This window comes from Chiloscyllium punctatum, chromosome 6 (assembly GCF_047496795.1).
Source record: "Chiloscyllium punctatum isolate Juve2018m chromosome 6, sChiPun1.3, whole genome shotgun sequence".
Classification (NCBI taxonomy): Eukaryota; Metazoa; Chordata; class Chondrichthyes; order Orectolobiformes; family Hemiscylliidae; genus Chiloscyllium; species Chiloscyllium punctatum.
The window spans coordinates 52,338,786-52,355,415 of NC_092744.1; the positions used below are offsets into that span (position 1 = coordinate 52,338,786).

At 39.6% G+C, this 16,630-nt stretch overlaps 2 protein-coding genes across 6 annotated transcripts in view; one reads left to right on the forward strand and one right to left on the reverse strand.

The window, feature by feature from the left end:
- The window catches only part of veph1 (ventricular zone expressed PH domain-containing 1), a 286,670-nt gene that overhangs the window by 197,353 nt on the left and 72,687 nt on the right, over positions 1–16,630 (reverse strand). The window lies entirely within an intron of this gene.
- Positions 2,408–16,032, forward strand: LOC140478963 (pentraxin-related protein PTX3-like). The gene is made up of 3 exons (XM_072572666.1): positions 2,408–2,793; positions 3,703–4,233; positions 14,674–16,032. The coding sequence occupies exons 1-3, from the start codon at positions 2,676–2,678 to the stop codon at positions 15,288–15,290; spliced, it is 1,266 nt and encodes a 421-aa protein (XP_072428767.1). The 5' UTR covers positions 2,408–2,675; the 3' UTR covers positions 15,291–16,032.

A 16,630-nucleotide genomic window follows, 5' to 3' on the forward strand; every position in this document is an offset into this window, starting at 1 on the left:
TCATTCTAGCTTCATGATCAACGCTGATTTTAATGGCTCCATAGAACATAGAAAAGTACAACACAGAACAGGCCCTTCGGCCCACGATGTTGTGCCGTAATTGATCCCAACATAAATAACCTAACCTATGCACCCCTCAATTCACTGGTGTCCATGTGCATGTCCAGCAGTCACTTAAATGTCCCTAATAATTCTGCTTCCACCACCACCTCTGGCAACACATTCCATGCATTCATATCTCTCTGGTTAAGAACCTACCCCTGAAGTCTCCTCTTTACCTTTCTTCTAATATTCCAAAACAATGACCCCCCCCCCCCCCCCCCCCCGTGCCAGTCAATCCTGTCCTGGGGAAAAGTCTCTGGCTATTGACTCCATTCACACCTCGATGAATACCTTGATCAGGTCACTTCTCTTCCTCCTTCTCTCCAGAGAGAAAGGTCCCAGCCCAGTCTACCTCCCTTCCTAAGACAAGCCCTCCAGTCCCAGCAGCATCCCGACAAACCTTCCCTGCACCCTCTCCAAAGCCTCTGTATTTTTCCTATAGTAGGGTGACCAGAACTGGACACAATATCCCAAGTGTGGTCTCATCAGGAACTTATAGAGCTGTAGCAAAACCTCGCAACTCTTAAACTCAATCCCCCGTTAATGAAAGCCAAAACATCATATGCTTTCTTAACATCCCTATCCACTCGGGTGGCAAATTTGAGGGATCTATGTACTTGAACACCAAGATCCCTGTGTTCCTCCACACTGCCAAGAATCCTGTCTTTAATCCTACATTCAGCATTCAAGTTTGACCTTCTAAAATGCATCACTTCGCATTTATCCAGGTTCAACTCAATCTGCCATTTCTCAGCGCAGATTAGAGTGGTGCTGGAAAAGCACATCAGGTCAGGCAGCATCTGAGGAGCAGGAAAATCGATGTTTCAGGCAAAAGCCCTTCATCAGGAATGAATCCAGCACCATTCTAATCTAGACTCTTATCTCTAGCATCTGCAGTTCTCACTTTTGCCAATTTCTCAGTCCAGCTCTGCATCTTGTCTCTGTTGTGCTGCAGCCTGCAATAGTCCTCAATACTATCAACGGTACCTCCAACTCTTTTGCCATCTGCAAATTTACTAACCCACCTCTCAACCTCCTCATTCAAGGCAGAATACTTTCCATCTGCAATCACTCTCTGCCTTCTGTCAACCAACCAATTCTGAATCCAGACAGCCAAATCTCCCTGTATCCCATACTCCCTGATTTTATGAATGGGCCTACCATGGGGAAACTTATCAAATGCCTTGCTGAAGTCCACATACACCACATCCACTGCTCGACCTTCGTCAACCTGTCTCGTTACCTCCTCAAAGAACTCAATAAGATTAGTTAGGCATGACCTGTCCCTCACAAAGCCATGCTGACTGCCTTTAATCACACTATGCTTTGCCAAATAGTCATAAATCCTATCCCTCAGAATTCTTTCCAAAACCTTGCTGACCAAAAACGTAAGACTGACTGGTCTGTAATTGCCAGGAATTTCCCTATTCCCCTTCTTGAAAAGAGGAACACCATTCACCTCCTTCCAATCCTCCGGTACGACTCCCGTGGAAACATCTTCACCAGCGGCTTAGCAACTTCCTTTCTCGCTTCCCGGAGCAGCCTAGGATAAATGTGGTCTGGCCCTGGGGACTTATCAATCCACTGTTCGGGGCTGCTCCTTCAGCTGTTTGGCCCTAAGGTTTGGCATTCCCTCACTAAACAATATTATCTTGATATCTTTTTCCTATTTAGGAACTCCTTAAAAGCTCACATTAGCTGAGCTTTTTAATTGCTTGCCTTAAAGCTAATCATTTTATTTGATGCAGTGTCAAATTTTGTTTTATAACATTCTTATGAAGCTACTTTGGATCTCTTATTATGTTAAAGGTGCTATGGCAATCCAAGTTATTCCTGTTGCTATTGGGTTAAGGTCGTCAACTTGAATTCAAATACTTGGTCATTTCATCCAGTATCCAGAACGTAAGTCTGCATCCACATGCACGTCTAACCTCATGCAATCTCTTTGAATACTTTCAATCTTCAGTCCGCTCCTCCTAAATTTTTTTACCTCCAACTGAGTTAGCAGATAAAATATATCTTAAAAATCGCTAAACATATTTGAGCTCTTTTTTTCATTAAATCTTTCAAAGCTACTTTAGAAATTGTACCTAACTACTTTCACATGGAAAAACTGTTTTAAAAAGATCTAATGAAATGCAGGAATAAATGCCCTTGCATTTTTGCACAGTCCTTCGGGACTTGCCCTGCTCTGCCTTCATACACATTCGTCACTTATTGCTACCACTTTATATTACAAAAATGCATTCCCTAGTGGTAGATCATTACATCTGGCTTGCAATCTCTACTTACCCCAGTGCTGGGCCCTTTCTTATATTCACCTATCCACATGTGCTCTTAAACCACAAGTTTAAAGGTTGTGTAATTCAACCTCTTTGTTGCGAAAGCAGAACTCTTGCTCATATCATTGGTATAAAGCACATACAGCAAGGCTCTTGCATCACTCCTCACTCACTATTTATTAGGAACTTTTGGAGACTTGTGTTCAGTATTCTTTAGAGCTTGTACTGAAGGAGCCAAACCAATAGAACAGTGCCCTCATACTGCTAAATACTGAAAAGAACTTGGAAGAAATGGCTGCACTTAAAATAGTTCTTTGGATTCTACTCAGCTTGTCCCATACTTTGGCAGAGGATTATGAAGATTTACAATATATTCATGGAATGGAAAACACAATCTCTGTTTTACCAGGTAAGAAATCTTTATAAGTGAATTGCAGAATTAAATAAATGATACTTTTCAAGTTCTACAGCATTATTTTACCTGGTGAAATGATAAGTTTGAAAGTAGATTACATTTAGCTTTTAGATCAACATTTCACAAATAAAAATACTTGATGGTTGAATGATTTCCTTGTTTAAAAATGTAGGAATATGTTACTGATTATTAGAAAGATACCATGTGTAACAGCATGCAGTTTTATTTCCACTAACTCCTAGATGTTAGGCCATTGCTGCCAATGTCAGAATGAACTATTATAAAAATCCTTTTTAAAATCATTGAAAGATTATTAATATACTTGTTCTAGCGTTTTGCATGTGATTTTTGATAAGTGTAAATATTATTTTAATTCAAATTACTATCCAAGTGAATTCAACGATAAAGCATCTGTGTACACAAAATTCAATAAACTACTGACAGACTGCTGCTTCAGCAAAGATGCCATATTTCAGGCAGATGTTAAACCAAGTAATTGACGGCCTTCCTTGGTGGATGCAAATATCAATATCTGGTCAATATCACATTGTAGATCTGAGCTGTATGCATATTGCCTGCAGCAGTATGTGCAATATAGCAATAGCCACATTTTAAAAGTATATAGCTGACTGAAAAATTTAGGATGTCTTGAGATTGTAAAAGGTGCTATATAAATTCAGATCATTTCTTCCTGTCTCCAACTGATTAAAAGACAATCAATTTAATTTTACTCGATATTTACTAGCGTTGAAATAAAGCTCCAATGGGATTCTTATGCCAATTATAAAATTTAGCATAATTTCACAAAAAAATGCAATATCTAATTCAATATGCATCTAGTGATATGAGACCTTCTGTGATTAATTACCAAATACTTATTTAATCTAAACCTATCTTCCCCAGATGGTTCCTGTAAATGCCAGAAAGAACTCACTAAATGGGATAAGCTATTTGTAATGCTGGAGGATTCCCAAATGAAACAGAACATGCTACAACAATCCATTGGAGAAGTGTGTGAGACAGAGTTGCAAAGTATACGTTCAGAAATGCATCAATTCATAGCTAATTTTGCAGGGACTTCCACAAATGCCATAGATAATGCAATTTTGCGTATTACAACAGAAATGGACAAGAAATTGGCATACACATTGAAAGAAGTCAGCGAAACCAATGTAGAGATTGAGTCAGAGAAGAAAGATATACTTCATCAGCTTCTGTTGGTGAGTCAGGATCTGTCCAACAGACTCAAAAAGCTAGAGATGACTTGGCAAAAGGCAGTGGACATAAAGGATCAACGGCTGTCACTTGATATCAAGAGGAGAGTTCCTGTAAAGTTGGACACCACTCTGAATTTCTTGGCAACTGAACAGCAACAATCTAAAACTGAACTGACAGGATGTCCAAATTGGTCAGCTAAACACGTCTTACCATCAGGTATTCTTGCTCACTATTCCTTAATTATGTTCTCTGTTTTCTTTCTCTTTTTATTCACAACAATTATTCAGTCACTAGCATATTTAATACCTAAGAAACCGAAGCACAATCCTTCCTATCTTCCAATATCTATGAATTTTTTTGTGGAAAAAAGACTTATCTATTCAGTAACTTGTGCTTCATAAATGTTACTCCAGAATTAAAAATATAATTCCACCTTGTTTGCTAATTAAACATTGAAAATAAGAGAAATTATAGAATCACATTTATCTTGTTGGAAAGACTAAAGCACTCATACATTGTACAGCTGTAATCCTTTCTACTTTACCCCCCTTTAAATAAATGCTGGCATTGTATTTGCCTTAGATGAAGGAACTGAACATATGGTTACTAATTCTGCTGATAATACAAAGATACGTAAGAAAATAAGTTTTGAAGAGGACATAAGGAGTCAGCAAGTAGATACAGATAAATGTATGGACAAAATTTAGCAGATGGAATATAATGTTGATGAATGAGAAACAGAAGAATAGAAAGGCAGGATATTATTTAAATGGTGAGAGGTTGAAGAAGTCTTCAGCACAGAGGGATCTATGCATTGTAGCACATGATTTCCAAAAAACTACTTTGCAAGTGCAGCCAGTTGTTAGGAAGCTAATGGAACATTTTTACTTATTGCAAGGAGCATGAAATATAATGTCAGCATACTTGGCCGCTGTTGTACAGTTCTTTGATGTATTTGCAGCTAAAGTACTGTGTTCAGTTTCCCTCTCCTTATTTGTTTTTAAAAAGGAAATGATTGCATTAGAAGCAGTTCAGATTAGATTAAGTCAACTGATTTCTGTAATGAAGGGCTTATTTATGAGGAATGGTGGACAGATCTGTTCTGCCTTTGAAAAATGCAGGGTGAATTTATTGAAAAATGTAAAATGCTGGGAAACTTGACAGACAGGAGCCTGAGACGAGGTTTCTCTAATGGCAGTGATTAGAGGCTAGAGGGTACACAGTTTTAAAATAAAGGAATTCCCATTTAAGGCTAAGGTGAGGGGTACAGAGGAACCTTGATTACCCAGATGGCACATGCAGGGAGTATTTTGCTCAGATAATCGAACATTTGGATAATTGAATGTTCGGATAATTGAATGCCAGATAACAAAGTTCAGCCAAGCATCAGGACCTTGCGATCTTGTCCAAATAATCCGAAATGTGGATAATTAAATGTCGGATAATCCAGAATCCTCTGTATTTCTTTTCTTTCAGATAGTGATTGGTCGATGGAAGTCTCTCCAGTCAAGAGCACTGGAGACAGAGCCATCAAATATTTTTAAGGCTGAGTTAAATAGAGTTTTGATAGACCAAGAGAGTCAAGGAGTTTAAAAGATAGATTGTAAAGCAGAGTTGAGTCCGCAATCAGATCAGTGATGATCTCGTCAAATGGTTGAGCAGATTCGAAGGGCTGAATGGCTTACTCCTTCTCCTTGTTTGTATACTGGTATGCCTCACTGGTTGTACCTGCATGTGAATGTTTTGTGATTCACAGACAAAGATACACCCATGTTCTTTTATACAGCAGCATTTTGCTGTATCATTTAAATAAATAACCTGTTTCTCTACTCTTCCACCAAAGTTCAGTTTCCTGTATTGCACTCAGTTTGCCAATATTTTGTACACTTATTTCTCTCTCTGAGTCACTTTCCAGACTCTTTGTATCTTCCTCACAACTTTCTTTCCAATCTATTTTTGTATCATTAGCAAATGTGGCTATAGCAGTGTATCCTTTCATTCAGGTCATTAATATAAGCTAGAAATAGTTGAGGCCATGACACTGATACTTGCAGCACTCCAATAGTCAGTTTGCCAACTTGAAAATGATCTTACCTAATGCAGTAACCTTTATGTGGTACCTTATCAAATATCCTTTAGAAAGTTAAATATACTGGGTCCGCTTTATCTACACTGCTCATTACATCCTCAAAGAACTCCAATACATTTGGTTGACCATGATTTTCTTTTCGCAAAAGTACGCCAATTCTGCCGGATTAAAAATGACTTTCTACGTGCCACGCTACTACCTCTAAAAAGGATTAAAGTAGTTTCCTAATGACAGATGTTAGAATAAAGGGCCAATAATTTCCTGATTCCTATCTCCATCCTTCTTTAAATTGTTCTCTTAGGTCTGTGGGTTTTTAGTCTGCTTTCTCGAATCCAAGAAATTTTGGATTATAATCAATGCATCTACAATCTCCGCAATCACGTTTTTTTAAGACCCTAGTTTGCAATGATAGCGATTGCTTTCAGATTCTTTCTGCTCTTTGCTTCTTGATTTTCAAATTCTCATGGGATGGTAATCATGTCTCCTACTGTGAAAACAAATACTAACTATTTGCTCAAAAGTCTCTACCATTTCCTTGTTAACCATTATTAATTCCTACGGAGGTGATTGCTAGGCCCCTTGCTGAGACATTTGTATCATCGATAGTCACAGGTGAGGTGCCAGAAGACAGGAGGTTGGCTAACGTGGTGCTACTATTCAATAAAGGTAATAAAGAAAAGCCAGGGAACCATATACCGGTGAGCCTGACTTCGGGGTGGGCAAGTTGCTGGGGGGAATCCTGAGGGACAGGATTTATATTTGGACAGGATTTATATTTGGAAAGGCAAGCACTAATTAAGGATTGTCAGCATGGCTTTGTGCGTGGGAAATCATGTCTCAAGAACTTGAGTGAGTTTTTTGAAGAAGTGACAAAGAGGATTGATGAGGGCAGAGCAGTAGATGTGATCTATATGGACTTCAGTAAGGCTTATGACAAGATTCCCCATGGGAGACTGATTAGCAAGGTTAGATCTCATGGAATACAGGGAGAACTAGCCATTTGGATACAGAACTGGCTCAACGGTAGAAGACAGAGGGTGGGGTGGAGGGTTGTTTTTCTGACTGGAGGCCTGTGACCAGTGGAGTGCCACAAGAATTGGGGCTGGGTCCATGACTTTCCATCATTTATATAAATTATTTGGATGCGAACATAGGAGGTATAGTTAGTAAATTTGCAGATGACATCAACATTTGAGGTGTAGTGGACAGCAAAGATTACCTCAGATTAAAATAGGATCTTGATCAGACGGGCCAATGGGCTGAGGAGTGGCAGATGGAGTTTAATTCAGATAAATGCAAGGTACTGCATTTTGGGAAAGCAAACTTTAGCAGGACTTACACACTTAACGGTAAGGTTCTAGGGAGTGTTGCTGAATAAAGAGACCTTGAAGTGCAGGTTCATAGTTCCTTGAAAATAGAGTTGCAGATAGATAGGATAGTGAAGAAGGCGTTTGGTATGCTTTCCTTTATTGGTCAGAGAATTGAGTACAGGAGTTGGGAAGTCATGTTGCGGCTGTACAGGACATTGGTTAGGCCACTGTTGGAATATTGCGTGCAATTCTGGTCTCCTTCCTATCAGAAGGATGTTGTGAAACTTGAAAGGTTCAGAAACGATTTACAAGGATGTTGCCAGGGTTGGAGGATTTGAGCTATAGGGAGAGGCTGAAAAGGCTTGGGCTGTTTTCTCTGGACTGTCGGAGACTGAGGGGTGACCTTATAAGGTTTATAAAATCATGAGGAGAATGGATAGGATAAACAGGTCTTTTCCCTGAGATGGGGAAATCCAGAACTAGAGGGCATAGGTTTAGGGTGAGAGGGGAAAGATAAAAAAGGGATCTAAGGGGCAACTTTTTCATGCAGAGGGTGGTGTGTATGGAATGAGCTGCCAGAATAAATGGTGGCAGCTGGTGCAATTACAGCATTTAGAAGGCATCTGGATGGGTATATGAATAGGAAGGGTTTAATGCTGGCAAATAGGACAAGATTAGATTTGGGTATCTGATAGGCATGGATGAGTTGGGTTGAAGGATCTGTTTCCATGCTAAACTTCTCTATGACTCTATCTAAGAACCAGTGCTAACTTTAGCTACTCACTTGCTTTTTTTCTGTACTTGTAGAACTTTCGATGTCTGTTCATTTTTCTAGCTAGTTTCCTCTCATTCCGTATTTATACCACTACATTCTTTTTAATTAAATCATCCTTTGTTGGTTTTTAAACTTGTACAATCTTCTGATCTACTGCTCATAGTTCCAAATATGTACATCTTTACTTTGAATTTGATATCATTTTTACTTCTTAGTTCACCATAGACGATGCATCTTTCTCAAAGTATGTTTCTTTCTCAATGAAGTAAATGTTTGAGAGTTGTAGACTATATCCTAGAATTCTCTCTTCCAGCTTCTCTACCTCTCACTTTTAAGATTATTTTCCAATTTCACTTTAGCTAACTCTGGCTTAATACTTTTAAGACCATAAGACCATAAGACATAGGAGTGGAAGTAAGGCCATTCGGCCCATCGAGTCCACTCCGCCATTCAATCATGGCTGATGCGCATTTCAGCTCCACTTGCCAGCGTTCTCCCCGTAGCCCTTAATTCCTCTAGACAACAAGAACCTATCAATCTCGGCCTTGAAGACATTTAGCGTCCCGGCTTCCACTGCACTCCATGGCAATGAATTCCACAGGCCCACCACTCTCTGGCTGAAGAAATGTCTCCGCATTTCCGTTCTGAAATGACCCCCTCTAATTCTAAGGCTGTGTCCACGGGTCCTAGTCTCCTCGCCTAACAGAAACAATTTTCTAGCATCCATCTTTTCAAAGCCATGTATTATTTTGTACGTCTCTATTAGATCTCCCCTTAATCTTCTAAACTCCAACGAATACAATCCCAGTATCCTCAGCCGTTCCTCATATGCTAGACCTGTCATTCCAGGGATCATCCGTGTGAATCTCCGCTGGACACGTTCCAGTGCCAGTATGTCCTTCCTGAGGTGTGGGGACCAAAACTGGACACAGTACTCCAAATGGGGCCTAACCAGAGCTTTATAAAGTCTTAGTAGTACATCTCTGCTTTTATATTCCAACCCTCTTGAGATAAGAGACAACATTGCATTCGCTTTCTTAATCACAGACTCAACCTGCATGTTTACCTTTAGAGAATCCTCGACTAGCACTCCCAGATCCCTTTGTGCTTTGGCTTTATTAAGTTTCTCACCATTTAGAAAGTAAATTCCAGTTGTTTTCCAGTTGTTTTGATTAGAGTTTAAGACACCAGCTTCAAAACCAATTTTCCCAGCCTCAAACTGAATGATAAATCCTACCATGTTATGATCACTCTGATCCAAATGATTTCTTTATACTATGAGGTCATTAATTAATCCTGACTTAATACACATTCTTAGATTTAATGTAGCATGCTCCCTGATTGGTTTCAGAACAGATTGATCTAAAAAAACTGTCCTAAATTCAGTCCCCTAACTCATCCTTCTTTTGCCAGTTCAATTTATCCAATCTATACGAAGATTAAGATCACCTTCAATTATTGGAGTAACTTCCTCACAAGCCCCCATTATTCCTTAATGTATTCTTTGGCCTACAATGTCAACTATTATTAGAGGGGTTATAAGTCCATACTAGTGGCTTTTGTTCACCATTTCTCATCCTCGACTAAACCAATTCTACACTTTGATCAAAGCTCATTTCTCAGTACTGTACTAACCTCATCCTTTATTAACAAAGCTACCTCACCTCCTTTTCCTCTTTTGTTGTCCTTGGAAAACATGAACTATGAACTACAATTGAATATTAAGGCCCTAATAATGATCACTTTGCATTCATGGGTGAAATCTTCCCAGACACAAACTGACTGGGATGATAGCAAGAAATTTGTAAGAAGCAGGTCAGAAATGAAGCAAGGTCTCCCTTCACATTCATTGCTACAGATAGCACCTTCAACCGTAGTTCTAGATGTCTAGCCAAGATTCTAGCTCAGAAGCAGCATGAGTTTATTAATGGGAATTAGTGCTTGTCATCTCCTTCATTATTATATATTCTCACCTCATTATTACACAGACTGACATCCTCTCGCCTGCCCAATACAAGCTCAATACCATGGATCCTGGACACAAATGTCTGCGCACGTACCTGGACACTCCAGTTTTCCCACTTGCTCTTCTGGTTCTCCTGGACACATGGCATCTTTGTCTTAAACCATGCACCATGGGCAGCAGTTGCATGCATCCTGTGTCCATGGAAGCTGGCATCCAATAAGTGTCAGCCCCTCTACATCATCATCGCATATCTCTGATCCACTTACAGTATGCTTCTGCACTGCATGCTGCACCCTTAGTGCACAGTAGTTGGAATGCTGCTACAAGGACAGTCACACAACTCATGGACTGTACCAGGCTGCATCTCAGGGCTCCTTGCTTGCGTCTTACCATTCACTTGTGCCTATCTGGACACTCATAATATCTGCGTCTTGCCTTTTAATGCGTTTCCCCCTCAGCTGCACTTTAAAGCCTCTCAGTACTTCTGTATTGCCGTTGCAGTTTGGTACAGACACAGTCAGGGAGTTTTTCATGCTTGTCCACAGTGACAGTCATCATCAAGAGGGTGGATGTACTTCTGAGGAGCACAGTGCTGCACTAATCATGCAGCTGCACCATGTGGCAGTCACATACACAGCAAACAGACTGCATGTGATGCACGTAAACAGCTAAGAGGGCAGTCCCCAGTCTGATCCAGGAAGATTACCTTGATTCAGGGGGTCCTGATGCAGCGAATCAAGGGAAGCCTTTCATATCAGTCCACAGGCTTGAGCATGGTTAGCTGACCAGTCAGGGGAGTGCTGGTGAGGGGTCTGTACCTCTCCAGTCTTGAGGGTTCAGTACAACCAGCACGGAGAGTCACAGTCAGAAAGCTGTTCAGGTATTAATCAGGCAGCTGGTCACTGTCATGAACTATGAACTACAATTGAATATTAAGGCCCTAATAATGATCACTTTGCATTCATGGGTGAAATCTTCCCAGACACAAACTGACTGGGATGATAGCAAGAAATTTGGAAGAAGCAGGTCAGAAATGAAGCAAGGTCTCCCTCCACATTCATTGCTACAGATAGCACCTTCAACCGTAGTTCTAGATGTCTAGCCAAGATTCTAAGTTACTTAAGGGGATCAGTCACGTTCAGTCCTGGAGGTTTGTCACTATCATGGGCCACTGCTGCAGTAGGGAAGATGGAGAAATTCACTGTGGGAATGAAATCATAATTCTGAGATGCATACTGAAGGTACAACCCATATATAAGGGGAATACAATTGAGCATAGGAGGGAAATCAGTTATGTAGGGAGTAGCTATCATTGACGGTAGGCAGCATCCTGACTTCCAAGGGGGGAGCAGTGAGCAATTGCATGATCTCCAGACTGCAAAACAGAATTTCCCTTTCTCAGCCTTGCAAGGAGAAAATATCTACAAATACGCAGGTCAGCTCAAACTGCCATTCCTTAACTGGCCTGACATGGTGATTTGATAAGCCTGGGGCTCTTGGGGGCAGGAGTGAGGATTGGGGTAAAGTAGGCAAATGAAACATCACATTGATTGGTTGGGTAAGGACTTGGGAAAGTGCAACTTGGATTGGTAGGGAGGAATATCAGAGAGGGGATGTTCACCTATCAGTTCATTAAGACAAAGTGGTGGAGCTTGAGACTCACTGAAAGTGTGACCACTCTTGCTTTTGGTTGTACTACGAGTAACACCTATGCGATAGAGATGAAAATGGTTGTGATCACACCCAGAGTGGGCAGAGTAAGTGTTTTGTTCTGTGAGGGAGGAGTCCTCTATTTTGAGCAATGTGAGGCTTTTAAAAAGGGCAACACCATTCCCCAGACACCCAAGGACTGAAGCTGAAACATACCGTGTGGATTAACACATACTATGCAAACCTAAGACATTGACCTACTGAATGCAGTGCAAATACTTGTCTTAAGCATTCCTGACCATATCATATAGATGATGATGAATTCCCACGAGTGCCTGTGATGAAATAACAACGTTTAACTACCAAGAAAGATGGAGCACAATTACCAAGCTGGCAACCATCTGCCTGCTACTCACTTCACACTTCCAGGATCTCAGTCTGCAAAACAGGGCAAGAACTTCCCTTTCTCAGCCATGCCAAGAGAAAATACCTGCAAATATGCAGGCTAGCGCTGACTGCCATTGCTTGGCTTGTTGTGTGAACATGATGCCAATGTCAGGGATATCAGTATATTCCAGGATAGCCCAGTTGTGGTGAATGGGAGAATCAGGCTAGCATCAGACAAGAGGGGTGCAGAAAATAGTTAATAACTCAAGCTTGGGATAAGAGCATGAGAAAACTCACTCGGCTAGCAGAGAGAAACCTTCCATGAAACATGTGGAAAATGGCATTTTGCCAAAATAAGGAAACATTCAGTCTCAAATCCTTATACTGTTTATCATATCACCTTCATTTATTTCAATTTATGCTGTCAGTTCATGCATCATGAAATTAATGCTGTGTGCATTAAAATAAGGAGCCCTTTCATTTTGCCTTTTTACTGCTTCCCTATGCTGAGTTTATTTCCTGGTGTTATGATCCCAGCTGATTATAACACAAAACATGTGAAAATCAGCTTGATTGAGGTTTTTTTGCTGTTTTGTTATCAATGGGGCTAGTCACTGAACGTATGCACATGAGGCTGTCAAAATTATTTTAACGCAGCAAAAATCTTGAGAAAGGTTTTTAAAAAACAAACATAAACAACAAAATGGAGCCAACACTTTTCTGAATAATATCCCTTTATAGTCACTCAATCCCAGGGAAGTACCACTCCTATCTTAATCCAATAATTTCCTACTCAAATGACTGGTCAAATCAAAAGTTATTTTATTTGTTGTTCTACTTTATTAATTATTCCGAGCTGGTATGACTTTCTCAGTAGCAACTCTTTCTTAGTCCTACCGGCATCATTAGCGCCTGTGTATTAGATTAGCTTACTTACTGTGTGGAAACAGGCCCTTCAGCCCAACAAGTCCACACCGAACCTCCGAAGAGTAACCCACCCAGACCCACATCCCTACATTTACCCCTTTGCCTAAGGCTAGAGGCAATTTAACATGGCCAATTCACCTACCCTGCACATTTTTTGGACTGTGGGAGGAAACCGGAGCACCCGGAGGAAACCCACGCAGGCACAGGGAGAATGTGCAAACTCCACACAGACAGTTGCCCAAGGCAGGAATTGAACCTGGGTCTCTGGCGCTGTGAGGCAGCAGTGCTAACCACTGTGCCACCATGCCACCTGTGGACCATATTAATTTGATCTTTCTCCTTTCCACTTTCAAATCATTTGCTAGCACGAGGGCAGGCAACACCACCTTCAGAAGTCATACTTTTGGCTGCAGAGAACAGCATCTACCCCCTAGCTACACTGTTGTGTGCTACAACTACATACCTTTTCATTTCTTCACTTGAATGTGTCCCTGCACCACAGTGGTTGGATCACTAAGATAATTCTCCATGCAATCTCTGTTCTCATACACACAAGTTGCAAAAACCTTATACCTGCTGGACAGTTGCAAGAACTGAGGCTCAATGTTACTTTCTGGATGCACATGCCTGCCTCACTTGTAGTCCCACCTTCCTGTCCCTGATTACAGCTGAAGGGATGTGATTGTCTCCTGTAAACAACGTGCCCAAGTAAGTTTTCTCCTCTCTGTTGCTTTGCAGTGGCTTAAGCTCTGATTCTAGCGCAAAACCTTGGAGCCAAAGTTTCTCAAATTGTAGATATATATTGTAGCTGTCTTTGAAGTGTCTTTTAGCACCCATAAACTACAATTGCAACACACCACCTGCCCTGCTATTTTATTCTGATTCTCTTAACTAATTAGTTTTGAAGTTTAGAAATATCACAACTGCTTAGTTATATGAAGTAGTTTAAATATATATTTAGTACAATATCTGTATCTCCCCAGTACCAATTTAAACTTTTGTCTGTGTTTTAGATGAAAAATATCTTGTATCTGATGAAATACTTATCTGCTTACATAAGCAAGTCCTTGAATACTTACCATATTATGGAGGGTTTAAAACAATGTCAGAAAGAATTTCTGAACAAGAATCATTCTGTAGTCAAATCATTACCTCTGTTTCTCTTTCCAAGATGCTATCAGACTAGCTGAGTTTTTCTAGCATTGTGTTTGTTTCAAATTTCCAGCATTGACATTTTGACTTTAATTAAAGGAAGCACCTTCTCTTCCCTCTGTCTCATTGCCAACTGCACCAAATTTCTAAGTTAGTTCATGTATATCACTAAGCCTATGCTTATTCATTGATTAAACTAAAATCATCTCCAATGTCTCAAATTTTGATCTTTTAAATATGTTTTTATATTTTATAACTTTCGAACATCAGTCAGAAAAAACTTTGGTGTTTGATCCTTCCATAAAATGTATTTGATCTTTGTTTAAAAGAATTGTACTCTGTAGCATAATACATGAGCAAACACTGAAAGTATGTAATATTGTCTGCTATTGTCCTGCAGGTTGTGATATGGCACTAATCTTCCCTATGCGCTCAAAGAAGATTTATGCAAGTGTTCATCCTGATGATATGACTCTAAGCTCATTTACAGCTTGCATATGGATAAAAGCTACTCATCTTTTGGACAAAACAATTGTGTTCTCCTATGGAACAAAGAGAAATCCCTATCAAATTCAGCTATACTTCAATCAGTCCTCTGCTGTGTTCTCTGTGCACAGTGACACAAGTAAAATTGTTGCTGACGATGTTGTCTCCCTTGGTGAGTGGGCACACTTCTGTACAACATGGAGTGCTGAAGATGGAAATGCAACACTTTGGGTGAATGGAAGACTTGCAGCTGCTTCTTCAGGAATAGCTGTTGGCCACAATATCCCAAATGGAGGGCTACTGCAACTGGGTCAAGAGAACAATGGTTGCTGCACTGGAGGCGGCTTTGACAAAAGCTTAGCCTTTACAGGAAAGTTGACTGGGTTCAATATCTGGAACAGAATCATTTCCGAACATGAAATACAAGCCTTGACAAGTAGGGATGATTCGTGTAGCATTAGAGGGAATGTTGTTGGCTGGAGTGTCACAGAAATTCTGCCACATGGAGGAGCTGAATTTATTTACTATTAATTGAAATTGATTTTTATTCCAAATTAACATGCTCAAAGAATGGATTCCAAATTGTTAACACTAATTCTATGATGTTTAATCATACCAAAAAAAAGATTTATATTACAAAGTCCTCTAGAGTGAACTCCAGGGTGAACTTTGTAATAAAAATCGCCAACTTTAGCATGCTTGGATGGAAATTTCAATCACCTATTTACAATGGCATTAAGACATCTATGCCAGTCTGTTATCATTGATTCGATTTGCTTCATAATTCTTGTTTATATGCATCAGTAGCGATGTTACAATATTGTCATCCCTAAAACCTGGACACCTGGATTTTAAGATCCGATATTTATGACGCTTAAAAAAAATGTTTCTTTTTGATACCCGGAGAAGTCTGAAGAGACTCACTTGAGGAACAAGGACAAATACAGTTTTCATAAAATTTAAATGAAAAATTACATTGAGACAGTTAACACGCTCAAATTCTTCTTCTTTACAATGTTGATTTAACTGTAATGCAAGTATGTGTATGGTTACATTCATTTAATGACAAATAATTGGTTAGCAAGACATATTAAAGGAAGGATATTGCTCAACAGATGCTAAACATGCAAGAACTAATAACTTTCTTAACTAAGTTACATTGCTTTACTATCATAACAATTCTGTATTATACAGTAAAAGTCCTCTGATATCAGTCATCTAATTATTCTATCAAAAAGAGTCTAATTTTATAATAAACTGCTGTTAAACAATACACCAGATTCTGTTTTGTGTATCTTTTCTTTGTATTTTTGCAAAACCATGTTAGCTGGTGGAGTATTTAAATGGACCATTCAAGTGAAAAAGTTAAGACGTTTTGTGGCAGCACAGACAATCATAAATTGATACAGCATAGATAGAAGCCATTCAGTCTCTTATACCTTTGCCAGTTCTTTGAATTCATTGTATAATTAGTGCCATGCCTCTCCACTTTCCCCACAACCTAGCATTTTTATTTTCAGTTATTTAATCAATTTCAAGTTGAAAATTATTATTGAATCAATTTCCACATGCTTTCAGGTAGTACATACTTGACAATGACAATTCATTGCATAGAAAATGTTTTCTTTATCACCTTTAACTCTTTAGTCAGTAACTTTGTATCTTTGTCCTCCACTTACTGATAATTTTGCCAGTGGAAACTATTTCTGTCTATATACTCCATTAAAGCCATTAATTAATCTAAATATCTTTATCGAATATTTCCTTAAAGTTCTTTGGCCTAAAGAGAATAATCTCAGGCCAGAGTAGTTCAGCAGTAACTGAAGATTTTCATCTCTGGGACTACTCTAACAAAATTCCTTCATATTCCT

What these genes read in the sequence shown, in the direction of transcription:
- LOC140478963 (XM_072572666.1), top strand. Translation starts at nt 2,676, where the DNA reads ATGGCTGCACTTAAAATAGTTCTTTGGATTCTACTCAGCTTGTCCCAT. An exon ending in CACAATCTCTGTTTTACCAG is followed by an intron (nt 2,794 to 3,702) that starts GTAAGAAATCTT and finishes TATCTTCCCCAG; the next exon opens with ATGGTTCCTGTAAATGCCAG. An exon ending in TAAACACGTCTTACCATCAG is followed by an intron (nt 4,234 to 14,673) that starts GTATTCTTGCTC and finishes ATTGTCCTGCAG; the next exon opens with GTTGTGATATGGCACTAATC.